This window comes from Pelodiscus sinensis, chromosome 5 (genome assembly GCF_049634645.1).
Source record: "Pelodiscus sinensis isolate JC-2024 chromosome 5, ASM4963464v1, whole genome shotgun sequence".
NCBI classification, from domain to species: Eukaryota; Metazoa; Chordata; order Testudines; family Trionychidae; genus Pelodiscus; species Pelodiscus sinensis.
In genome coordinates, this window is record NC_134715.1 from 118,841,603 (window position 1) to 118,869,183 (window position 27,581).

Consider the following 27,581-nt stretch of genomic DNA (forward strand, 5'->3'; position numbering starts at 1 on the left):
GGAAAACTAACCTCGCTTTCATAGAACAAAATAGTGAACAGCAACACTCTAATTTCAAAAGAAGCGAGGAGTCCTGTGGCACCTTATAGTCTAACTGAAGTGTAAGAGCATAAGTTTTCGTGGGCAAAGACCCACTTTGTCAGATGATACTTGACTCTAATTTCAGAGAACTCTCTATAAAGATAACTATTAACAATCCCAAAAAATCTAGAACATAGTTACAATATTTTTAAGCAGTCATTAATCAGGAAATGGCTCTCAACACATACAAATGACTAGTTTATCCTATTTATGTTGATCCGTGGTTGTCAGATTTGCCCTATAGAAAATCTTGTTTGAAAAGGTGATTGTGCTCTGACTTCCAGCATTCTGTCATAATTGAGGAAACTTTTCCATAAGCTTGTCAGCTCCCTCTTCCCCCATATATTGGCTCCCATGCCTGCCCCCACCCCCACTCTGCTGCCTCTGTATCTGCCTTCCTCCCTTCCCCTGTGTGTAACCATGTAACTGCTGAAATTTTCATAATTAACATTTGCATTTGCAACATAATTGCATTTTAACATCCCTATTCTCTCTAGTATTCGTTCTCTCCTCCCCCCAATACTTGTTCTGTGGAATTCTTCATGAGTATTTTTTTAGTTTCTGTTAGGTTTATTGAAAACAAACCTCAGAACTTTTATTTATGTTAAAATTCAATATGTTGCGAATGGGCCTTAATCTAGGTGATGATGATCTTACACATTACAAAGACAGCCTCCCCACCTTTTGATATTCATAGTGACCCCAGATTAGCCACTTAATTGACTCTTACAGTAAGCAATTTCCTCCTTCCTTGTTAACCCTTTCCCCTTGGCCCCACCTTCTGTTCTATGTAGCTGATTTGTCAGTTTCTCTCTTTTCATTGTATCCCTCTGTTATTTAATGGTCAGGGGTCGACAAATTATGGAAAACCCTACTCGCCAGACAAAAAAGGGACTCGCCACCCTCCCCCCAAAAAAGTGCTTTTTTATGGCATAAATTCCTAATAAGAATAAGAACAGTAATTACTAATAAGTTATTAATAAATATCACCCAGGTTATTAATAAAAATCTTATAAACCTCTACCTTTTCTCTCTGCTGCCATGTCTCCTCCCCTCGCTCCATCAGCTCCCTTGGTGCCTGCTGCCCCTCAACCCCTCACCCTCTGCTGTCCTGACTCCTGCCCTTCTCACTGCCCTCAGCCTTCCTGAGACCTGCCCCCCTCCGCCAGCCCTTCTCTCCGCCCTGTTCCCACTCCTCCAGTAGCCCCACTCTGATCATGAGAGCTACCCCTCCTCATCCCCTCTCCTAAAACCTCCCTCTACATACCTGCCCTGCCTCTCTTCTCTGGTGCTGGTCCCTCCCCTGCAGGTGTCTGCCCTTCTGCTTCACCCCCAGAATCCCTTGGCACACTTGCACCCTCCTGGTGCCTCCCCCTTCCCTCACTGCCCCTGCCCCCTTTTCTCTTTTTCCCTGATACCCACCCCCTCACCAACCTCTGCCTCCGTTCCCCTGTGTCCTCACAGATGCCTTGCTCCATCCCTGCCTTCCTCATGCCCACCCCTTCTTTCAAGCCTTCTCCTAGCACTTCCTCCTCCCCATCTAGCCCCCAGTGCCTTTACCCTCTCCTTTCCCAGCATCACCCTGTCCCCCCTCCCACTGACACCTCCCCTCCTGCCCTTTTCCTCATTGTCTGCACTTGGCCCCCTGGCATTTGTCTCTCCTGCACCCCTGTCCCTTTCTCCTCCTTCTCCTTCTCCTTCTCCTTCTCCTTCTCCCAAGGGGCCAGCTCTAGGTTTTCTGCTGCCCCAAGCAAAACATTCCCCCCCTTTGTTGTTGTCTTTTACATGTTTGCATTTTACAATGGTTTTTTTGTTTTTCTTTTTTATCCCAGCATTTTAGCCCTATAAATAACAAATAGCATTTTCATTCATTTTTTTCCGTAAAGGCAAAGGCGCTTCATGTGAAGTCCCCCTTTCACTCGCTGCTGGGTCACAGCAGCTTTTTCCCTGGCCTGTCCAGCTCCTCCCTATGGGCAAGCACCCGTCACTCCCGACCCATAGGGGGAGCAGGGTGCAGGGACAGCACAGAGCCAGAGGGGTACAGGGAACAGTGGGGGAGTACAGGGGTGGCGCGGGGAACTGGAGGCACAGAGCCAGAGGGATGCAGGGATCAGGGGTAGCAGGGTGCGGTGGAGGCACGGAGAATGGGACGCAGGGAACGGGAGGGGCAGAGGGATCGGGGTCTAAGGGCAGTGCAGGGAATGGGCAGCACAGAGCTGAGGGGGCAGGGATCGGGGGAAGCAGGGTGCGGGGTGTAAAGGCAGCATAGAGTGCAAGGGTCGCAGGGAAGAGAGAGCAGGGGGTCCGGGGTGCAGGGGAGGCGTGTGGAACAAGTGGCGTGGAGACAAAGTGGGGCTGGGGCCATGGCAGGACTGGAGCCGCACACCGCAGCCAGCTCCCAGGGACACACAGGCAGAGCCAAGCTGCCCCGGCCCTTTAGAATCAGTGTCCTGGCGTGCCTCCCTGCCTCCTCGCGCCAGAGCTGCATGCAGGCAGCCTGGTGGGAAGAATTGCCGCACTTCCCCCTTCCCAGCAACGCTGTGCTCCTCTGCAAGCCGGCGGATCGGATGGGGCCGCGCCGCCCATAGTGCGGGCTTCGGCCAGCCCGTCACAACGGCCCACCAGGCCAGTCCGCCCCTGCACTCGCCAGCTGGAAAATCTACTCGCCGCGGGCCCTGTCGAGCCCTGATAACGGTCATACCAATTCACTTTCAGAATATGATCTGAAGAAGTGGGTCCCCACAAAAGCTCATCACCTGTTAGTCTTTAAAGTGCTACATGACTGCTTTTTTTTGTTTTTCCCAGTGGTAGTTTTTTGTGTGAGAGATTTTGTAATTCCATTTAGACTATGTAGCGTAGGGTATCTGCACCATATTGTAGTTGCATTACATTAATCATTCAAACAACTGACATTACTAGTTGCTATTTTCTTTCACGCTGCAAAGTTTGAAATGTGGCAGTGGTACCTAAGATTAAGAACATATTTTACATTTCTAAGGTTAGAAATTGAATTACTTAGCTGATTAACACTCTGTTAAAACTTAGCATATTGCTGTATAAAAGATTTGATTTTAGTGGTGCTTACTCTGGGTTTTCTGCCATTTGTGGGAGTGTTTTCTGGAGTAAAATAATATATATGGGCATTTCCCACCTAGTTACAAACCCCCTTACATATAACTTGTATCTAAACTCTTATTTTTCAAATTATAGTAAAATTCACTGTTGCCCCAGGAGATGGGGCTATCAGATTTTTCTAAAAACCCAACATCACTGCTAACTTTAAATGCCTATTTTAAACATCAAATTGCTTGTAGGTAATCATCACTTCCTTAGTAAAATAAAAATATGTAAGGTTGTAATAATAGCAGAGTAACTCCAACAAAGAAATTACATAGAGTAGTCACTTAAAAGGTACTGATTGATTCTCATCTGGAATACTGTGAACAATATTGCCTAGTATACAATAGAATTTCACTGTTATCTTGGGAAGAGTCTAAGAAACTAACATAATATCAGGTGCCAAAATTCTAGATTGTGATATGAAGAAGGGGAAGCAAACATAATTGGGTTTTGTTTCCTTAACAGAGACTTCAAGGTAATCCATCTATTTAAATGGTATCCTTTTTCCCCACATGTAAAGAGTTTAAATGCTATGGGATATCTTTTTAATGGAAGCAAGGAAGAAATTGTACAGAAATGTTTCATGTGGATATCAATAATTATGTGGCAGAAACAAAGCATGTGTCCAAAGTAGACCAAGGTTCATTTTTGGAGTGGAAAAGGATTGTGAAAGGCAGGATGAAAATAATTTGATAACTAAATCTGATGTGGGAACCTGAAAAGAGTTGACACATTTGGTCAGAATTTTCCAGTCGATATTTTTGTGCAATAAAACTTTGTGATTTAGATGAATGAGTAATTTTAGATGCTTTCTGAAACAATTTAGTGGCTTCTTTTAAACTGGCTGCTTTAACCTAATAAAAGACAGCATGAATGGATGAGTTTGTTCTAAATAACTGTTGTTTTGTCTTACCTCTGACTTTTCTTTTTTTATTACATTATACATTTAGGGACTCTATTGAAAATAGAGATTGATGGTAGAGGTTGCACCTCCATTGTCAGGTCCTGAGGGTGCCAGACTGGTCTAGGATGAGGGATTTTGCTCACCCACCCAGACATGGCCTCGTTGCCAGTCTCCCCTCTGGCTTCCGAGGGGTATTGGCCCCACTGTGGCAGCCACGCCGCCACAAGCACAGCCTCACTGTCTCCCAGCCCCACAGCTAGGCTCCTGTCCCCACGGGGCAGCCCCCCTGCTGGGGTCCATTTGTGCCACCAGGCAGCAGCCCCACTTGAACTTCAGTCCCACTTAGGCAGTCCCATTGCCTTCCAGCCTCACCGGGCAGCTCCGTGAGGCAGCCGTGGGGCTGCTGGGCTCTTGGTGTGCCGCCAGGCAGCCTTACTCCCCAGTTCCTTGCACCACTGCCAGGCAGACCCCAGTTGGGCTCCCAGTTCTGTAGGGCAGTCCCACTGCCTCCTAGTCCCACTAGGCAGCTGTGCTGCTCAGCAGCAGTGGGGCTGCCAGGCTCCTGGTTGTGCTTCTGGGTGGTCCCACCACCGGGCAGGCCTGCTGTGCACCCCCCCCCCCCCTTGCAGCATTGCCAACAGGCAGCAGCACTGCTGCTTGGCTCCCAGTTTTGCTGCCACAGTACAGCCCTGCTACTGGGCTCCAGCCCCCTGCTGCAGGGCTGCCAGCCACCAGCCCTTCATTGGGACTCTGATTCTGGAACTTTCGGACTGGAGAGTCCCAGTTAAGCGGGATTCAACCTGTACCTGTAAAGTTAGAGCCTGCCAAAACCTCATTTCTGACATTGTGAGCTGTTCTCTGGTTAGAGAGTGAGAGTGAGAGATCTTGTTGTGACTTATGCAGTAAATGAGATGTAAAATCAGTCACACAAGCATTGAAACTTCAGGACTAGTTTGTTTCTAAAAAGTGTAAATGCACACTGGTATACTTGATTTGTGAAATACTGAGTTTTCAGTATCTGTCTTGTGCAAATGTGACTATACCAAAATAAATAGATATTGTTAATAAAAAAGCATATTTCATTGTCAGAAATGGAATAAATTGTTAAATGGACCAGCAAAAGTGACACTGTTATATTAATGGATGATGGCTTGCTAACTTTTGCAGGAAAAAAAATCTTGATTCTTTTTATCACTGGTCAGCAAACAAATTCACCTAGAAGGGTCAGAGCTGTCATTTAGTTATTGGAAGAGTTCATTATGATTTTTGCTCAGTGTTCATTTATCAGTGAATTGTGAAAAGGAAGATGATGATTTGGAATAATAATTTTCCCATGAAGCAACAGGGTGAAATTTTTTTCATAAGATGGACAGTTAGAGCTAAGTGTTACAAATAATCATCACATTTAACAGTGTCTGCTACTTTTGCGGGCTAAAATACTATGTTACACTATTTTTTTTTCTTATGGATGAATGTAAATATGTTTGTTTATTTCTTTATTTGAATTTTCTGGCTTCACATAAAGAGATTACTATCCTTTCTTGATTTTGTTTGTTTGTGATGAGCCGCCCCCCCCTTTTTTTAAGTCCTTCTTCCGGTGTTCTCATTTTGGGATAGTTGAAGGTTAGGATTGTTTTACTTTGAGCATTAAGTATTTTAAAAAGACACCAATTTATTAGTCACATAACTGTCTTGAAAGTGTTACCTGCTCATCTTACAAGAATTACCAAAGATTAATATACATTTAAAGAGATTAGAGGAAGAAAAATATTTTTCAATTGATTTGTGCATTGAAGAACTTGTACATTCAGTTTCATTGTTTTTTCTGTCAGTCATTTCCTCTGTGTTCTTTCATACAGCAACAGGGAGGAGAGAAACACTTTTTAAATAACAGGAAAATATGGCTGTGAATATCTCGGAAGTTGCCAGAGGGGCTACGGGAAAAGTATAGTATTCAAAAGTATATGTAATTAACTTTTTAAAAGTTATTTAGAGTTAAGACTGACTATTCTAACACACCTAATATCCATGCACTAATCTTCATATTGGCCTATATGTTATACCTGCTCTGAAACATAAATATACAAACTCAGTCGTCTTTATTTTCTGGAAGAAATCACAAATATGTCATATGCCCATTTGGATATTTTACTTTTCAGGGTGAGGAAATTACCAAGGAAGAGATTGACATGCTGAGTGATGCTTGCACCAAACTGAAGGAAAAGAAGAAATTGCTAACAAAAGAAAAAGAGGAGCTTCAGGAGCTAAAAGGAGATGTTCAGGAATATAGTGAGGTAAGAATGGGTTGGTGAAGGACTCTTTCTACAATTGCTCTGTCCATACATATTCTTAGAAAAACTAGTCTTAAACTATTATAATTTATGTTTTGGGTGCTAACCCCAGCTAGAAATTGTTTGTAGAGGCCTACTTCCTCAGTGGTTGTATCACTCCTGACAGAATTATGTGCCCCTTCTACCCACACACACACACATCCCCTTCCACACCGCACCCCCACCAAAAAAAAACTATACACAAGATTTTAAAATTCTGCCTATTTTATTTGTCAGAATAGCATACTATCACTCCAGTTTCAATTATTTTAATTATTTTTCAAATTACATGTCACCAAGTATGTCAACAGTACAAACAGTGGCAAAAAAGATTCCCTTAAGAGCACAGAGTTAAATAAACCTCCATAACAACCTAGTTCCAATTGAAATGTGTTGGAGGGGGTTTTGTGAAACCTGCAGAAACCTGCAGTCCTCCAGAGCCCAGCTACTGGACAGCCTAAGGCCCAGACATCAGCACTCTTCTCCCCACAGAGCTCAGCCACAGGGTAGCCCCCCAACCCATATACTTGCATCCTTAGAGCCTGTACTTTTCCCAGCTTCTTTACGGTTTCAGCAGGGGCCGTGTTGTGGCCCTGCTGGCTGCATCTCCCAGGCCCTCTCCCATTTCCAGAAGAATGGGGATCAAAGAGTTGACTGTTACCAGGCCCACAGGCTGAGTGTTCTGCCCACTGGGAGCTGGGCTCTGCAGAGTCCAGTGGACTTTGGTGGCAGCCAGCAATTCTGAAGGAGGTGGAGGGGAAATGGAATTCTGCAAAATTCTGCACTGCACAGTAATACAGAATTTCTCCAGGAGTAATATTGTGTGGTATGCTGTCATGCGGGACTATCAGATCCCTCAGCTTGTCGTAAGTTGTTCAAGTTCAGCTCAAGTCAGTGCAATGACGACACTTTATACCAGCTAGCCTCTGGTCTTTACTCCCATGCTTGATGGGCTGAGTGACCTGTCAGGGGCAGCATAGTATAGGAGGGAAATGTAGTGCCTCTCCTTATTTCTTATTGATTCTCTCTCACATCTATAAAATGGTGTTAACACTAGCTGAAAGAAGTCTTTGTACTATACTGGAAAGATGTATGGTTGAAATCCTAGAATTGATACAAGGTTTTTAATTGGGAGGAGAGGAACCATTGAGAGTTCTTACAACTGTATAAGGGTCATGTAGAAATAACCACAAGGTAAGAATATTTCTGAATTTAATCTTTATTTTTAGTCTCTAAATTTCACTTTTCCCTTGACTGACAACAGCAATAATTGCTTCCACTCCTGCTGCAACCAAACTTTTTTTATTTGCACAGGTCTCCTGCTTTTCTGTGTAAACAATAGTATATTTGTTGTTGCAAATTTATCTCTTCATGAATGCTTTTTTGCTAAAACGTTTCCTTTAGGATTTGCAGGAGATAAAGGAGCTATCTAAAACAGGACAAGAAGATGTGGTAGAAGAGTCTAAGGCGAGCAAGAGGTTGACCAAAAGGGTGAATCGAATGATTGGACAAATTGACAAAATTATTAATGAATTAGAAACAGACCAAAAGGTGGTGGATGGACAGTTGGACAGCGGTGCTAGTCCACCTATTGGGTAAGTGAATGAGGACAATACACTTCCTTACTCATTCTCCCTATCAGCCTGTATGTAGGCGGAAAATGAATTCTTGCCTTAATAGGTTGGTTTGGAAAAAAATAAGTTATTTTGTTTCAAAATGTTAACATACAGTTCAATTCTGAATAGTGACTGTAAAAATAGCATTGTGAGCTTCGCTCTTAGTGTCTCCTCATTGTCTGTCTTGAATCTCTTAATACATAAATATAAAGATGATGAGTTTCTCCCCAAACTCCCAGTTCTGCAAACGAAGTCTGAGCTTTGAGAGTCAGGATGGGTTCTTTAGGACCTTGATTTCTTGTGCTTGACACCAGTAGTAAAGATTTTGCATGCCAAATCATGACCTTAGTTACATGTGTGAAGACCTTATTTAGGCGCTAGGTTTAGGGTAGTTTTGCTGACTGCAACTTAGTAAACAAAATCAGATGCACATAAGATAGTTAGCTGCCTACTTTAATCTGTTTCAGTTTTGTGCGCACTCTTGAGATTAAAAAGCAGTAGAATCAAATTTTGTCCATGAGGTAAACCATTACTACTTGGGAGAAACCAAGGGAATGTGGAAAAAAAGGCAATATGTTTATATAATCCCTTTTCAGAGAAGACCTATCCTTTATCTTGGCACACTTTCTGATCTCCAAACAAATTCCATAAAGGTTTTATTATGCAGGTATGGTGCAACTATCAAACCTCAGACACTTATGCAGTTCTGATTTCAGTGGGAGTCTCTCTCTCGCCCCTCCCGCTGCCTCTCTCCACCTTCAAAACTCAGGAATACCATTGCTGTCACACATTAATATTGCAGCCAGGCTTCAAAATCACAGGTGGGGCCTGATTCTGCTGCTTGGTATATAAATATAAAATATTTGTGCCCCCAAACAATTCACACTATAAATAGGGATGAGTATTCCTTTTATTAAATTCTAAACTTCATAAAGTCTTCACTCAATTTCTATATTGATATAAACTATTTCAATTTCTGTCATAAGATTGAGACAAACATGATTGATGATCGCTATAGGGAAAACCAGAGGGTGACCAGTCTTCACTAACAAAGATTGGGTTTTTTTTAATCTGGTATTTTTTATTTAATATTTAATAAGGTATTTTTAATCTGGGCTTTCTGTTTAATTGTATACTTCTATAAAACCATTATATGCAAAGTCCTCTAGGAGTGCAGGAAATCAGTGAGTGATCAGTCAAACTTTGTGGTTCTTCCAATATTTCTGACAAAGGTATGTAACTGAACTGTTTTTACTAGATAATCAGTTCCATATTACAAGAGTGCACAAAAGCCCCGTTGTGCTCAGATGTGTTGTAGCCATGTTGCTTAGAATTTTTACCCGTTATGGGCTTGATCTGGCTTCACCTGAAATGGATGGAAGCCACTTCAATGGGAATTAGATCGGGGTCCTGTGTGCAAAGGGTTCTGTTGCATGTCCTTGGGCTATTTGTGTGTCTTTTTTAACCTGATGTTTTGAATAGCTGCTCTTAAGCATTCCCTTTGTTGGCTGGTTTATCAGAAGTGAGTGTTTGCTCCATTAGGGAAGAGGCTTTCTAAACTGGATGTGAGATAATGGAATGATAGCTGTCAATAAAAAAAGGAGAAAATATCAGCTCAGATAGGAAAAAATTTCCATGAGTTGGCATGAATTAAACTGACAGTACTTAATGGTGTTGGCAGGAGGCAAGGCTTATCCTTGTAGGTGTATCAGGTTGAAAAATACAAGATTTTTGATTGATTGTCAGTGGAAGTTAAGTGAATTACTGTCAAATTTTGGAGCACTTTGTATATGCTCTTTGTGTGTGAAAGTGCAAATGGGTTGACCATCATTTGACTATTACAATGGGTAGTTAACATTGTGTATTTGAGTTTTGAAACAAGCTTGGTAACCCAGTACATCTTTAAACTTCCAAATTAGACCCTATCCTCATGTCTTAATTTATGCATGTAAGTGTGTATTTTTCCTTACTGTTGGTTAAGCTTTGGAACAGTCAATCTCCTTTTTTGGGGGGGGGGGGGGGGAAATATCAGCCTAATAATCTGTTTCATCTTAGTTGAATTTCTAAGTTATTACAATGAAATGTTTGGGTTATTTCAGTGTCTTATGCTGAAGGGTATGTCTAGATTGTATTCCTCTGTTGGCAGAAGGATGCAGATTAGGCAGATCGACATTGCAGATGTAGCGGGGATTTAAATATCCCGTGCTTAACTTGCATAAAAGTGGCCGCCATTTTTGCCGACTCAGCACTTTGTCTGCAAAAAGTGGCAGTCTAGAGGGGGATCTGTCGAGAAAGAAAGCCTTTTTCGACAGATCCCTTATGTCTCCTGCAAGGAGGTTTGCAGGATCTGTCGAAAAAAGCTTTCATTCTCAACAGATCCCCTTCTAGACTGCTGCTTTTTGCCAACAAAGTGCTGAATTGGCAAAAATGGCGGCCATTTTTATGCAAGTTAAGCATGGGATATTTAAATTCCCACTTCATTTGTAATGTCGACCTGCCTAATCTGCATCCCTTTGCCGACAGAGGGAAGCAGTCCAGACATACCCTTTCTTACCTTAAACCATTAACACAGAGGTGGGCAATAATTTTTGATGGGGGCCCTCTCCAAGAATTTGGTAAGCGGTTGAAGGCCACTCTCTTCCATTATATTAATGGAGAAGGTGCAGGGGTCTTGGAGAGAGGTTGTGTGCAAAAGGGAACTTGGGGTAAGAGAATGGAGTACGGAATCTGGGAGGGGGTTTGGGCGAACTAGGGAGTCATGACCTGGGGCAATGGAGTGGCGTAAGAGGGGATGCAAGGCCTGGGAGGGGGTTGTGACCTGGGGCAGGAGTGCAGGACGGGGTGCAGGAATTTCGGCTCTGACCAGGAATAGTGGGTTGGGGTACAAGGTCTGAAAGGGGGTTATAACCTGAGGAGAGGTGTAGGAGGGGATGCAGTGTCTGGGAAGGCCTATGGGGGCTGGAGCAGGGGTGCAGAAGATTTGGTTACATGAGATGCAGGACAGAGGGTTGGGAGGGGAGGGACTAGGGTGCCAGAGAGGGGCTCTGGCTCAGAGACCTTACCTATTTCCTTAATGAGGGACCCTGCCTTCCAGCCCTGTATGTGCTCAGGGGAGCTGCAGGAGCCATGTTTATTGCTCTGAACTAAATGTTGTGAGCCTGGGGGAGGAGGGAAAGGTCACATGCAACCAGGCAGCTGGTATTGGTGGAAACTGGCCAATGGGAGCTACTGGGGGTGGAGTCAGCATGAGATGCCTTTCTCCTCCTCCCTCTAGGCTCTCAGAATTCAGAAACACACGAATCTAATGTATAAAGGAGAATGTTTGTATGTTTGTGCTCTAATAACTTGGACACTATAAGACCTACCACAACCAGACTTTCCACAGGATAACCTTTCCTCCAGGAGAAGGTTTTAAGGTACTTTTGGACCTGATCGGGCCCAATCTCAACCTGTAAAAATGAAAAATAACCTGCCCCGCTATTCTGCAGGGGCAGCCCTGCCCACCCTAGGTCACCATCTGGGACTCGCCCCACCCCCACGTGCACAACAGCTCTGGCATCTGCCCTGCCCCCTGTAGCTACAGTTACCAGATAGTCTTAAAAAAAAAAACCAAAAAACAGCCACACTTGATGGGGGAGAGAGGGTGGGAAAGCAACTGGCTGGGAGGGGAATGGGAGGGCTTGGAAGCAGGGCTGGTTGAAGGGCAGCGGGGCTGGCCGGGGGAGATCAGGTGGAGGAGAACCGGCCGGCAGGAAGCAGGGCTGGCAGTGGGAGAAGGGGAAACCAATCGGCCGGCGTGGAGCAACGCCGGTCCACTCCAGCTAGTATGATTCTATGTGGCCCTGCATCTAGCTTTCATGAGTGCTGAGCAGGGTGTGCAGGCAGGGAGCTGGCTGAAGCTCTCATGGCCGGATCCAGCCCATAGATCATCTTTTGCCCAGTTCTGGAGTAGAGGCTGGACCCAACCAGCTTCTCCATTTATGGCAGGCAGGCAGAGTGTCCCTTTCCCCATTCCCCAGCCAATCCACTGAGCTTCCTGCCTGCACAGGGCTCAGAAAAGGGCTGCGCGCCTACGTGGGCACATAGCTTACAGTGAACATCATGGTCACTGCATCAGCAGAAGTCCAGGAATTTGTAATGGTAGTTCAAAGAAATGTCTTTCTTCCCACTTGTGAAACATCAGTCTGTGGCCAAAAACGTGACGTTAGGCAAATATGGAGCTCTTACCTTAAAGGAATGTTAGTTTTATCAACTTCTACATCTGTGTAACTTGGGTTGGAAGGTGTAAACCACTTCATGAGGGCAAGCAGAGGCTTTAGCCTACAAAAGGCAAAGGTGAAAGCACCATGTTGCCTCCTGGCAGACTTCAGAATTAATGAAGCAGTTTCTGAAATTTTTCTAGGAGTAACCTGGAGCTCAGTCCTTATGTTTTGTAGAAGGATTTGTTTCTTTGATGTTTGAGGAAATTAAGTGCATTTTAACACTTACAAGAAAATATTCCTTAACTCTTGCCTCCCTAGGATTTGTTCAGATGGGTTCTCTTGCCTGCTTTCCTCTCTCTTTTCTGTAGACCAGTCTCTATTTTCTCTTAAGTCCAGCAGGATGACTGAGGCAGGGTAATAATGCACCCAGAGTGAATAGGACAAAGTTTTTTAGGTGCTAAGGAGCACAGAAGCTTTACCGAATGTATTTCTGTTGTCATTGGCTTTTGTACTTGTGCAACTCAGCATCTGGAAACCACGAGTGAGTATGACTGGAGGATGAAGACCTACTTAAAGAACTCTAGTAACTGATAGAGAAATCATTGTTCCCTTTTTATTTTTAGTTTTTGATTAACATAAACCTTTTGTTCATATAAAATACCAATACATGTGCTTTACTATCCTTTTCTCTTCCTCCTTACTTCTTTGTAGTAACTGTTTGCTGTATACAGATTGTGTTTCCCCTTTAGGGAAAATCTCATCAGTATCAACGAGCTTATTAGTGCGATGAAACAAATCCAGAAGTTTCCAGAGACCAAACTGAACAGAATTGCTGAGGCATTAGATGAAAACAAAGATGGCAAGATTGATATAGACGATGTTACCAAGGTGAGTCTCCAGAAGAGTTTAATAAAACAAAACTAGTATTACACTGTTAAAAAACTGCTGAGTTTGGCTACTCTTTACAGCAGGGCTACTTAACTTTTGAAGCCCCGGGAGCCACAATAATACCCACAGCAGATGCCGAGGGCCGCAACTTAAGTGTGGCTGTGTGTGTGTGTGTGTGTGTGTGTGTGTGTGTGCAAATATATGCAAATAGTGTCTTTCATACTGACAGGCAGGAATACAAAGATTACGGCAAGACTATACAAGACGCAGGCCCCATTTCAGTCAGTTCTGCTGATATTAATTAAAGTCAATATTTACCCAACTTCTACGCATATGACAGCACTTGTGGGGAATTTCTGCCACCTCTTACCGCCAGCTGGCAGCTCCTGCTCATGCGCAGGTGCAGCTTTTATTAGTGCCGCGCTGCTCTGCTTCTAGGGAGTCTCTGCCACCTCTTGCCGCCGCCCCTCCCCCCCTGCCCCCGCCTGCTGGCCAGCAGCTCTTCCTTACGCACAGGTGTGGCTCTGCTTCTGGGGGGGACTCTGCTGCCTCTTGCCACACCTCCACCCCCCGATCAGCCGGTAGCAATCAGTCAGGCAGCATGGGAAGTGGCTCAAGGCACCATGGTTGCAGGGAAAAGGCCCACGGGCTGCATGTTGAGTAGCTCTGCTTTACAGTTTGCACTTAATTTCATGCTATTTCCTTTGCCCAAGTCTTTATTTTAATACTGCTGTGATATAAAATACCTGAATCATAGATTACTCTTTTGTGGTTGTGTGTTTCATACATACTGCAGTAGATATCCGTTAATCCGGCACCTTTGGGACCTAGGTGGTGCCAGATTATCGGATATGCTGGAGTATCAGGAGGTACAGCTTACTCCCAACCCAAGCCCCCTTCCCTCCCCCCTAAACCTTATGCTTGGGCCTAGAGCTGCCGGTACAGCCACGTGTCTCCTGGGGCACGTGTGCTGAGCAGCCGGCTTTTCAGTGAGCTGGCTGGCCGGGACGCCATGCGTAACCCAATCCCCCTCCCTTCCCCTGCCCCAGAGCCAAACACCTCCCCTCCCTGCTGTAACCCAATTCCCCTCCCCTTCTCCGGAGTCAAATGCCTCTCCTCCCAGCTGTAACCCGATCCCACTCTCCCCTCTCCCCCCCCCCAACCTTGTGCTCCTGTCCTGGTACAGCTGCACGTCTCCCTCCAGGCGCTGGGGCACATGTGCTGAGCGGCCAGCTTTTCAATGGGCTGGCTGGGACGCTGTGAATATCCCAATCCCCCTCCCCTTCCCCAGAGCCAAACACCTCCCCTCCTTGCTGTAACCCACGGCTGTAACCCACGTGAGAGCGGCTGACCTGAGTGGTTCCGGGTTCCATCCCGGTTCCGTCAGGAGCTCTTGCCATTTTGATGCCAGACTATCAGGAGTGCCGGACAATTTGGTGCCGGACTATTGGAGTTTTACTGTACCTACTGCAAAATTAATGGAGACTTTTTGCCATTAGTTTGGGGGAATCAGGACTCCTCCCCATATCCAATATTTGTCTCTTCATCCATAAACCAAAAGCTTCTCTTTCTCAGTGGAAGAGGTTTCTTAGTGTAAACCTGTTACCTTCATTTGTAGAGGAGGGTATCCTCTGGGATGCTTTTTGGTGGCACTCCCCAAAAGACCTACTAGTTAGCTGGCTGGAAAGCTTATTTTTTAATTAAAGCTTTATACTAGATATTTATAAATTAACTCCTTTTATGCACAATGCTTTAGAATATGAAAATATTAACTGTCGTGGGGACAGAAAGGGAGGAAGCAATTGTTCCCTTCTCTTTAGAAAAGTGCTGTGAGATTTTTAATGATTACCAACAGTTAAGACTGGTATTTTAGCCAAAATCATTTCCTAATGTGTCCAGAATACTAAACTATATGGACATGTGGGAGAGATGCTTCCATGTTCTCTGAATTTCTAAGTCTAGAGCACACCAGGCCATCGGTTGTCCTTAAAAAAGCAGCTATTTCTCTGAAGCTTCCTTGCTGTGAAACTACAGAACCTCTTCTGTTTTGAAGCTCTGTGAAGTTCTGTAGCAACAGAATTTCAGGGATCCTGATAATCTGAACCCCCAAGTTTCTTTTAAATGCATATAATAGAATCATAGAACACTAGAATTTGAAGGAACCGCAAGAGATTAGGTCCCATCCCCTGCACTCACAGCAGGACCAAGCACCATCTAGCTTCATCCCTGACACGTGTTTATCTAACATGCTCTTAAATAGCTCCAATGATGGCGATTCCACCACATCCCTAGCCAATTTATTCCAGGGCTTACCCACCCTGACAATTAGGAAGTTTTTCCTAATGCCCAACCTAAATTTTCCTTGCTGTAACTTAAGCCCATTGCTTCTTACCCTATTATCAAAGGTTAAGGAGAACAATTTTTCTTCCTCCTCCGTGTAACACCTTTTTAGGTATTTGAAAGCTGTTATCATGTCCCTTCTTTGTCTTCACTTTTCCAGATTAAACAAACCCAATTCTTTCAATCTTTCCTCATAGGTCATGTTTCCTAGACATTTTAACTTTTTTTTTATCTTCTCTGGACCTTCTCCAATTTCTCCACATCTTTCCTGGAATGACGTGCCCAGAACTGGACATAGTACTCCAGTTGAGACCTAATCAGTGCAGAGGAGAGTGAATTACTTTTCATGTCTTGCTTACTCACTCCTGTTAATGCATCCCAGAATGCTGTTTGCTTTTTGCAACAGCATCACACTGTTGACTCCTATTTAGCTTGTGGTCCACAGTGACCCCTAGATCCCTTTCTGCAGTACTTCTTCCTGGACAATCACTTCCCATTTTGTATGTGTGGAATGGATTGTTCCTTCCTATGTGGAGTACTTTGCATTTGTCCTTAGGGAACTACATCCTATTTATCTCAGATAATTTCTTTAGTTTTTCCAGAACCATTTTGAATTATAATCCTATCCTCCAAAGCACATGCAGCTTGGTATCATCCTTCCAGCTTGGTATCATCTGGTATCCTTCCAGCTTGGTATCATCTGCAAACTTTAAGCATTCTCTATATTCCATTATCTAAACAGTTGATGAAGATATTAAACATTCTGTTATTCAGTGGTATTCAACAGTCCCCACAACTGATCCCTGCAGAACTCAACTTGTTAAGCCCCTCCAGGATGACTATTCACTGAGAATGGTTATCCAGCTAGTTATGCATCCACCTTTTAGTAGCCTCATCTAGGTTGTATTTCCCTAGTTCATCTACAAGAAGATGATCATGGGAGACTACCAGATGCTTTACTTACTTCTAGGTATATCACATCTATTTCTTCCCCATTATCCACAAGGTTTGATATTCTATCAAAGAAAGCTATCGGCTTGGTTTGACGTGATTTGTTCTTTACAAATCCATGCTGACTGTTACGTATCATGTCAGTTTCCTGATTAGTGCACTTTGGATTATTCTGGGATGCACTGTAAATACTGTCCACTTCTTCCTCTTCTTGGTGTCATGTTACATTTTTCTTTCTTCTCAGAGGTTTTTCTGGCTATCCCGTGCTATTCTCCTCCTTTCTGTTACTTAGTTGTGTGGAAACAGCTCTAGGTTTGCATTGAAGCTCATGTTAAAACTTAGATTAGTTCATTTGAAAGTTATTTTTCTGCTGTTATGCAAGTGATGACTTATAGTAGCAGTGAATACAATATTACATTCTTTCCTTTTTTCCTCTTTAATGAAAGCCCACTTCTTTTAGGCCTTTAATTAAAAAAAATCCTTCATAATAGCTCAGCGAAACTATTTAATTGAGCTACATTTACCAAGTCTAAAAGCCAAATCCTTTCCTGATGTAATTCCTTTAACTTCAGAGACTTTGGTGGATATATGAGGAATGCTGTCCTTAAATCTTTGTGGAGTAAAATCACCATTATGGAGTTTTATAGAATTTTATACAGGGATAATAACTTTCTTCTTTTGTTTTTAAAAAGATTGAAAACACTTTTAATTTTTTATTCAATTTGGGTTTTTTGCTCAGCATTTGGATTGCCCCAGCTTTAGGATCATATGTTTATTAACACTGTTTATCTGACACTGCTAATTTTAATATGTTGAATTTTATTAAAAAACTACTTCAGAAACTCTACAGATCCTAAAACTGTTTTTTTTTTCTTTTAAAAAAAATTCAAGTTGGTACAGGTTTGTTAAAATACTATTGTCACATTATATTCCTCATGCTTTTAGATGATAAAAACTTTTAATAATAATTTTATTTTAAAACCCATCATTCTTTTTAACTTTAATGCTCTTTGAATTTACTGAAGAGGAAGATGTTAAGCTTAAACATATTTGTGACATATAAAATAGTATTTGAGATACCATCATTATTTGAGCCCGTTTGAGACTCTGTATTTTAGCATTTGGTAAATGTAGATTTTATACTCTTTACTCTTGTAGAATACTTGTTTTAAAATGTTGATAAAAGCAAGTCCACATAAAACATAGGTGCCAATTCATTTATCAGATAAAAGCTGAATTTAACTTATGGGCTGGGGTATAAATTTAGGATTATATACGATCTTCAAGGAATGGCAGATTTCCCATTTTTATTTAGAGGTTTGCACTAGGATCAGGAACAGAAAGTAGCCTTTTTGTACTAATGAATATAAAGTATGCTTTACTACTGCATTTTTCCAGGTTCAAACTGGTATAATTCCATTGGTTGACAGCTAATAACACAAATGTAAATCAGGTCCTTAGTTAGCAAATACGACAAAAAGTTCATAAGTACTTTATTGTTGCATTTCACCATCTTTCAATACAGAACAAGTCAGCTTTAGAAGAAAGTAATATTTCTGCCTTTTTCTTTTCCTCTCTCTTGCTCTAGTTCTTCTATTTTAATTTGCTTTTCTCCAGCAACTTTCAGATCCTTCAGTTTTAGCCCCTAAACGATCAGCAGTGAAATGTTTAATGTTGATTTTAAAGTGTTCTCATTATTGAAATTTGGGTTAACACTTCTAGGGTTACCAGATGGCTTAAAAAAAAAAATACCAGATACACTTGATCTCAGATGGGGGACGCAGGCCGGGAGGAGGTTGGGGGGAACAGGGCTGGCCGGGAAGGGAGACCAGGGGGAGAGAATTAGCTGGTGGGGAGCAGGGCTGGCCGGGAGGAGATTGGGGGAAGAGCGGGGCTGGCCCAGGCGCATGCAGATCCCGGATGCTTCCCATCCCACGCACAGCCCTGGCAGAGCTCATCCCACCCCGCCCCCATCCTCTCTACTGCTTAGTTGTGTACTGCCTGGCTAGTAGACACGCACATGCAGTGTGCAAGTACATACTGATACTCATAATAAAGCTTACTTAATTATTATGAGTGTCAGTATGCAATAATAAAACTTAAGTATTATGAGTGTCAGAAATTTTCCTAAATTTAATATATGCTAAATATGTACTGATACTCATAATAATGAAACTTACTTAATGAGAAATTACCAGACATTTATATGTCCGGTATTTTTTCATTTTTCCCCCGGACAGAAAGCTCAAATACCAGACTGTCCAGTTCAAAACCGGACACCTGGCAACCCTAAACACTTCAGTAAGATAATGGGTGATGGGTTATTCAAATGTGAATATATTTTTTAAGCTGCCTGCAGTCTAAGGAAGAAATTACTGCATGAGGTTTCCAAACATGAACTGAGTGTAAGGCTTTCTTCACAATCAGGAAGACATACTGATATTTAAAAATACAAAAGTTCAGAATCTGAATGCCATGTGGGCTGTCATAGTTCCATCAAGCAGACTATAGATGTCTGACGCCATGATTCAGTGTCACAGTCACTCTAGGTATATGTGGGTGTAAACCTGCTTAGTGAGGGCAATCTGCTGTAGCTTAAACAACTTGAGGAACATGCCCTTGTTAATTTGGCCCTTAATTTTTGCATACACATTCATAGCAAAATGGACTTGACAAGGACAGTTAATTAGGAACTAAGCTTAGATCTCCAGACACTTTACATGAGTCATTAAAAATCCATTGGATTTTAATAATTTTTAAAAATATTGCAAAACTGTATTATGGTATATGATCTGACGCAACAAGTGAAAGAACTTTATTTTGCTTAGGCACATGAAAGAACTTGTGCTCTTTCTTAGCTAAATTTAGGATGTCAGAATGCTTCCACCTGTATGAAAATTAATGTTTTTGTGCATTTCCTTTTTGATATTTATATAGGTGGTAGAATTAATTGACAAAGAAGACATAGATATCTCAACAAGTCAGGTTGCTGAGATTATGGCACTGCTTCAAAAAGAAGAGAAACTGGATGAAAAAGAGAAGGCAAAAGAAAAGGTTGAGAAAGAAGCTGTGGAAGTAAAGAATTAAACTACAGAATCTGAAGTAAAGTCCAATTTAACCAATATATCTTACCTTCTGATGTACTAAAGCCTGTTTATGTATTAGTTGAGTTTCTGTGGTGATGAAAAATGTTATTGCTTTGAGGTGATTCTAATGGCAAATCAAAGATATGTTTTCAGAAATATGGAATCAAATAATTTATCAAGTAAGTGATTTTGCCGTCATTCATGAAGCTGGAAAATAATATGATTCTTTAAGAGCATGTTCTTTGCTGTAGAATCATGCATTTTGCAGTCATCACTGGTGTAATGAATCACTAAACTTGCTAGTTTCAAAACATTATTATAAATAGAGTATCTATCATGGAATAATATTTGTAAATGTCCTTTATTTCTTTGCATCATGTAAACAAAGTGCAACATTGTTCTTCTGCTTCCTCTTTGAGCTTTTTGCATAGTTGAATACAAAGTTTTCCTGTCATTAAAATATTTCATTTTCCCTTGACATGCTGCTGATGGGGCTGTGGCATCAATTAGATTAGATTATGAATTTTCTTACAATAATTTAGCATATATGAAATTTATGCCAGATTCTGCATTAGCGAAACTCTGATTTCTTCTATTAAATCAACATTTTTATGTCATTTTAGGGAAGGGGAAATTCAGTAGAACTGGAACCTTCCACAAAGACTGATTTTTTTTTTGATTTTTTTTTTTTATGGGTGCATTATTATGACTAAAGTGTGGGTGATTACTTCTAAGGCAGTTCTCATAATTCCATATGAATTATCAAAGCATAGGGGAAACAGGAACCTTTAACATACTTTCAAAATATGTTCTGACACATATAAATGAGTATGCATATTTAAATTGTTAAAGTAATTAGAAGGGAAAACACCAATGATGCTATTTTACATTTTTTTTTAAATTGCATTTAAGAAAAATTGGTGGTTCTTATCTATCTGAACCTGTATACAAAATATCAGGTGTTTTACCTTTTGATTTTTCATCTCAGGTATGAAATCATTAACCACTTGATAGTCAGGAAACAACATGTAAATACGTTCATCTCATGGCCTTGCTAACGGCAGTGTTACCAAATGTGGTATAAACAGTGTTTTGAGTACATGATTGGCTTTCTGGTTAATTGGTTCTTTTATTCAGTTTCTTCTCTAATTACATAGTAAATTAAATATTAGCAAATAATGTATCTAGATTTATTATGCCATGTCTTTTTTAATGAAAATGTAAAGCTCAAATATTGAAGAATTTAGTATATTAACTTATTTTCTGAGCAGTCTGAATTTCCCCTTCTTAAATTTCAGATTTAATTTGCCAAGGAATATTAATATTATGACTTTCACCCAAGTTCTTTTCATTTTGTATCCAGTGGTTTATAGTCCCAAATTTGTATAATTATCAGATTAATTGGATGTTAAACCTGCTGCTGTAGAATGCTGTACAGGGAGAAGAAAGTCTATATGTCTTTGCTATAGTAAAAATTCCATACGGTCTCACAAGTTTTGACTCCCAAATACATTTCAGTGTAATTGTTTGTTTTATGTGTTAAATCTGAATTAAAACGACTAAAATGTTTATAGACACCTGGGACCTATATGGCTACAGCTACATTGCAAACTAAAATGTTTATATAGAAACGCCTTCAAGTTAGTGGAACAAAATATAATTTGGGCATTTTTATGGCTTGCATGGTGGACCAGTGTATTTAATAAATTGCTTCTTGCACAATTTGCTATGTCGATGTACAGTTTAATTTTAGAAGCAAGTTACAAATGTATTTCACAGCTGCAGAACATTATTCAGTTTATAAACTATACAGTTTGTAAAGAAAGCTGCTTACAATGGGTAATGTAACTAATCCTCCTGAGAAGTACTATAATTGCTTCCTACTGAGTAAGCCAGACATTTTGAAATTACAAAGTAATATGATCTTTGCTATTCTTTTACTGTATTTTTAAGTGGATAGGCATATCTGCTTTCTTGTAAGGTATAGATTCTGGCATGAAGTCTATTTCAAGGTGTATGTGTTTATAACTTGACTATGATGATTAAGTCTAAAACCTGTCCAGTATTCCATACTGTGGGTGGCACTTATCAAGGCATTGAGACACTTTGTCTTTGGTAAGTTTGGTTTTGCCTTTACTTATATGAAGTATTAGGTGAAGTGAATGAGAGAAGAGAACTGAAGTATATAATGAAATATTTATAAACATCCTTATTAAATTCATTCTGATAAATTTATGGCGAAAAATGTTTGCCCTTGGACTCACCTGAAAAACGATATATTGAGATCCTCGAATCAGTTAATTTAAAGCACTGCTTTCAATAACCAGTGTCAGTTTCCCCTGTTGTCTAAAAAGTTTTAAATACATCATGTATATATCAGCAATAGCAAAATGCATTAACTTATTTTGAAAAATATTGCAAATCCAAACTATGTGGACTAGAATTCTTTATGGTAGGCATTATGTCATTTTACATAGAGAGTGGGCAAACCCATGATGAGCTGGGCTTATTGCATGTTCTCCAGGTCTCAAAAATATTTGGCAGGCTTTAGTGAATCACCAAGGATCCCAAATCCAGAAACCTTCCTTGAGTTATTTTATGGACGTCTTTAAGATTACACAGGTGAATGGGATGAGGATTTGGCAGGATTTGGCTTCAAATCAAGAGTTTTACTGACTTTTATCTAGGCCAAAAGAATAAGCAGGTCTAATATATTGTTTAAATTTATTGAAAAGTTGTATGATATTTGAATGATCTTATGAGTTTCACAAGCGGAGCATTCACTCACAAGTGGGTGAGCAGTAAGATCATTGTTGTCACTGTTTCAAGTTTGGTTAAAGATCTGAATTGATAAACAATTCAGGAAAAAAAATTACATATGAATCATTATTACTTATGACTTATCCAAAAAATCCAGTTGGATAACAGAGTTACTGAAATAGAGCACATAGAGGCCTTTACCTTTTGCCTATGACGTAAAATTAGATACATGTGTAACTTAATCATATTTCATTAAGTAAACAGTTCTTTTCTATTTTTTTTCAAATGCCCACTTTCACTCAGTTGTTCATCATTAATCACATGCTGTTGTGCTATGTAAGTAAATCTGTGTGATGGCTGTCTATGTAAGTAAATCTGTGTGATAGCCAGAAAGTTAATTTTATAGAGCATTATAAATATTTTTAAAAGATACTGACATTAACTGTTTATCTGTTTTGAGTGCCACATCCAATTTTTAGTGAAGGTAAATTTTAGAGAGGTTTTCCAATGAGTTCAGTAAGAGTTAAGAGTTGGATCAGGCCTGGAAAAGGCAGGGATTTTTTTAACTCATTTGTTTTTGATGTGTACATTACACGCTATCAAAAATCATTAAAGAAATTTGTGAAGCTCCATAAACTAGAACTAATATCCTAAAAGAGCATTTGAAGCAAGATCTTAAATTGCTAACAGGATACATGAATAACCTTCAATAACAGCAGTAATCAGAAGGCTTTTTGTTTCTCAAGGCCTGAGTGTTGGGTATTCATTGTTTTTCTTGTCACAACAGATGACCTCGCTAATGCCAAAAGTGTGCAGGGAGCTGCATTCATGTAGGAGAAACACAGAAACCTAAACTTGGGTCTTGAAATAAAAATGCTTTTCAAATATCTTTGCTGGGGCCTCTGATCCTGCAAAGAGAAATGTGTGGACAGACCTATGCCTCTGTACAGATCTTCAGTGATTTTACTTGGGCTGCATGCAGGCATGGATCTCTTTGCCTTAAATGGTAGACTGTGTAGAAGGGGCTGGCTCTTCTGATTTGTGCAGTTAGAATACTTCATGTAATTTAAATATAAACATGTGCTGGTAGTGACTTAAGCTTTTAGATACTTTAGTATGTATTTTAAAAACATTTGTTTATTTTGAACTTGAGATTTACTTCAAATTATTTGGTATATTTGAAAGAAATTCCATATTCTACTTTTTGAGATTTGTTGCTGCTGTTTAAGGAGTTCAGTCCATGTTATAACACTATACAAAAAGTCACTTGCTATCTTTGCTCTGAGCATGCTGGTCCTAAATTTGCCACAATACAATATAAAGATTTTTTGGGGGAAGTTTATTAAAATGTGTGTAATGTCTTCAGTTTTAATAAACTTATAATATTTTTACACCAGAGATGTTGCTTCTTTTTATTATATTCCTTAACTCATCTAAACACCAATAGTTATCACGCACAGGCCTATAGATGGAAGATCCCTGATTACAACTATAGGATGAAAGCAGGCAGATAAAAGTACTAAGGTGTAAATTTAAAATATTGGTTCTCCTAGCACTTGCTTACGCCATTACATATTAGGTATATACGTATCTCGTGTGCCTTTGCCAAAGATTTTTCCCCAAGTGGTATCCATAAGGCTGACTGTATCACCCCCTGAAAACCCACGCTTCTGTACTAGTTTAAGGGGCTGATTCTGGCACCTCTCCAGTTCCCTCTTGCATCCTATGATCATTGCTGAAGTGAGAGAGAAGACTTTTTCAACAAGACCGTTACCAGTTTTTGTATTGTATTGTTGTAAATACCTATAGTCAGTCCCATTAAGAGACATTGTTCCCATTGTTCATCTCTCTCAACAACCTTTGAGCCCACCAGGAGTTCCAAGACTACAGACCCAATTTTTGATGTTCTGGAGTCTGGGGCTCTTGCCAAGGTGGTGCCTAAACCCTAGGAGGTACTTAAAGAATGGGGCGGGTTAAGGATTGACTTTTACATTTCCTGACACAGTTCTTCAATCAAATTCTCAGTTACAGCTTTGATGTTTGTCATTAACATTTCATTTAATTTTAGTTTTGTTTGTGGAGAGCAATGTTCCCTGTAAGTTGAGTGCTTGGGTGGCCACCCTTAAGAGAATCAAATGCCACCCCGCTGATTAGAACAACCACAGCCAGCACCATCTGTTTCTACCGCTTGTGCCCATCTTCACATGCTTTGGTGCACATAACATTTATTCCACACATATATGGAAACAATTAGAGGGAACATTGGTGGCAGAGTTGTTGTATAAGATTTGCAGAAAAAAACATTAATTTGTTCAGAAGCAAGCTTTAATTATAACAATGGTAGGTGTTTTTAGTACCCCCAAAATATATTGAACTCTGGAGCCATCTTTGTCTTTACTTATAGCTATGTACTCATCTGTAGAAAATACAGCTTAAATAAGATAGTACTTTGTATTTAAAACAAGTCTAGTTTATAGATATAAGAGAATGTAAAATGTTTTCTGGACATTCTTTGATGTAAGGAAAAACACAAGAATGTAATTGGCCTAATTGTGTATGTGCACTGTGAGATTTCTTGTGTATATAATTTGAAGGTAATGGTGGTTCTGAAATCTCCTTTTTGTTTTTTATTGCAAGGGATTTTGTATTTGGTGTGTTAGTATACAGTAGTGAAACAAATTGACTCTACTAGTCAAAAGTAACTGGAGAGATTCCACCTGCAGTTTTACTTCAGGAAATAAGTTCCTTCCTTCTTTCATATAGTCACAGTGAGACTAGGGAAAACCCATAAAGGGATGTATAAAGAACCTTGACTAATGATTATGGAGTTCACCTAGACCCAAGTGCTGAAAACCCTCAAGGAGCCAGAAGGCATTGACTGGAAAGGATTTAATGGTCCCTAAACGATCTCAGATGATGTCTCAAGTCTAATCCTTCTGGGCATGGCATGATACTGAGAAACAATGACCTTTTACATCTCTTATTACTTAGTCAAATATATTTGGAGGAGGTAATTGAAAAGGTGGTGGTGGTTTTCTTACCTCTAGAATATTTCATCTGATTAAATTATATTAGCTGCCTACATAGGTATAGAAAGCTAATTAACTGGATAGCAGCACAGCATGGAGGGGTAGGTTTTCACTTGCTATTGAAACGAATAACCGTACATTCCACTTTTGTACCCCTCCATGACTTTTGAAAATAGTGATGAAGATATCCCAGAAAAGAACTGTGTTTAGCTGTAAAATGCTTCTGTACGTCACTGTACCTGTGAGGAATGGTGCAGGTTGGTGCCTGAAATATGTCATTCCTCACCTTGCTCCAATTGATGTGATTCTGTCTGTCTAAAGTTATGGAAGGGAGTCAGCATTCGTAGCTTATACTAGAACTGAGGAGCTGCTGGTTTCCAGTTGTATGCTTAGATCATTGCACTACACCTAAAACTAAGGTAAGGCACAATGGAATATTCAGAGGGAATCTGTTGATGTCCTCCTCGACAGTAAATAGACTTCCTCTTTTCAGAAGAAGGGAGGATTCTTCTAAGATCCCTAGTTTATTTGTGTTGGGTTTTTTGCTCACCTTTTGATACTTCTTCCCACTGTCCTCAAAGGCTGAGTGGGGCTAGGTGCTCTAACCTGTGAAATATGTTTCAAGGCTTCCCTGTGCATTAGCCAAAGGGGAAGAGGTATGCTGTTGCTTTGTAACTGGTTTCAGCCACTAGGCCCAAACTCTTTGGGTATGTCTTCACTCGAAACATTACAGTGGCTCATCCACAGTGGGTCAGGTATGCCATTGGACTCCACCTCTCTGAGACGTGATAGAACTTTTTTGTTGGCCTAGTGCTGCCTACATTGGGGCTTACGTTGGCTTTGCTATGTATTTCAGGGGCCTATACGGGCCATGGGGCCTGAAATTCAGGATCTTTGCTTGGTTAGGCTTGTATTGTCAGTAAATTGCCAAGATAATTCTCTTCATTTTCTTACTGATCAGGATTTTTTGGTAGTGAGACCGTGCTGCCTGCTTTTTTTGCCCTTAACTTAGTTACTAGCTCCAATCCCACCATCTAATACTGTGTTGCAGTAAATGCCTTATGAGTGATTTCCTCAGAACCCCATCAAAACAATTTTCTATCTCAAGCCAGGAACGCAGCCTGCTGACTTCACAGTGCTCTCAAGGCCAACTCTGTTAAGTTGTAAGGTACACAGCTCTACTGAAGTCAGATTCCAGCCTGGCAACCTAAACTCTGGCTCTAGCAGATTGAAACAAAATGTGTTCAGTAATTTTGTTTAAAGATGGCTGGGCACAGCAGCTTTTGGACACATGCTGCAGAAGTTTGAAGAAATCAGAAAGCTGCTCATTTTTTATGTAAGGAAAAAAGGAGTGGGTTCTGTGTTATAACTGATGCAAGTGGCAAGGTCGCATATCAAAGGTCACTGTCTCCCACTGGACAAACTAGTGACATCTGAAAGGGATTTTAATTATTTTTGAGTAAAACTTTCACAAGTGCTAAATGACTTAGGCTTCTGTCTCCGAAGAGTCTAAATCTCATAGCTCCCCACATACTAAATCCCATTGACTCTCAATCAGACGTTCAAACATGCCTTTGAAAATGTTACCCCAAATTTTGTAATTCCAATAGGAAAGTTTTTAAAGCCAGGATTCTAAAAAGTCTATAGTTACTTGCTTAATTTTGGGTGCTTAACTTAAGACACTTTCAGAGAGACTGTTTGTTCCCCTTCCCCTCCCCCCAGCATATGCAGAGGACCCATTCTGAAAATCAGATCCCTTTAAAATGTCTCAAATTAGGTATCCAAAAGTGGAGGCACCAGAGCACACTTACCAGTTTTAAAAAGTCATGACCAAAATCTGTCAAGGGGGACTAGTGCTTTGGCTTCATACTCTTCAATGGGAAGTTTTTATCTTAGCATTAAATACATTATCTGAGCACATCTACCTTAATCCTCACATACCCGCTGTGGGGTAGGCTAGTGTAGTCCCCATTGTATAGATAGGGAATGGAGGCACAGGGTGATTGGTCCATGGTCAGAGGGAATCTGACCATGTCAAGAGACCGGGAGAGCTGAATTTTGTTCTTGAGACTCACCCAGATCAGTGTCTAGCACTGATCATCTTTCCTTCCCTAATTTAATTTAATTTCATATTGCATAGTCTTGTTTTGTACACATAGAGAACTATATTGAGGAAGGTAAACAATGTAGCACATTTTATCAGACACTTGAGCCTGTTCCCATTGCAGTCAATAGTGAAGTCCCTTTGACTTCAGTGGACTAGGAGCAAGCCTT

The 27,581-nt window shown here is 40.8% G+C and overlaps 1 protein-coding gene across 2 annotated transcripts in view; it reads left to right on the top strand.

Moving 5' to 3' along the window:
• The window catches only part of LETM1 (leucine zipper and EF-hand containing transmembrane protein 1), a 61,866-nt gene extending 38,190 nt beyond the window's left edge, over positions 1-23,676 (top strand). Inside the window, exons 11-14 of one of the 2 annotated variants that reach the window (XM_075930895.1) lie at positions 6,265-6,399; positions 7,840-8,030; positions 12,985-13,141; positions 19,370-23,676. In XM_075930895.1, the coding sequence (XP_075787010.1) occupies positions 6,265-6,399; positions 7,840-8,030; positions 12,985-13,141; positions 19,370-19,519 (633 nt within the window). In that variant the 3' untranslated portion in view covers positions 19,520-23,676. The remainder of the gene's footprint in view (positions 1-6,264; positions 6,400-7,839; positions 8,031-12,984; positions 13,142-19,369) is intronic. The other variant, XM_006134732.3, reaches the window with a different exon arrangement.
• Positions 23,677-27,581: the final 3,905 nt, after the last annotated feature.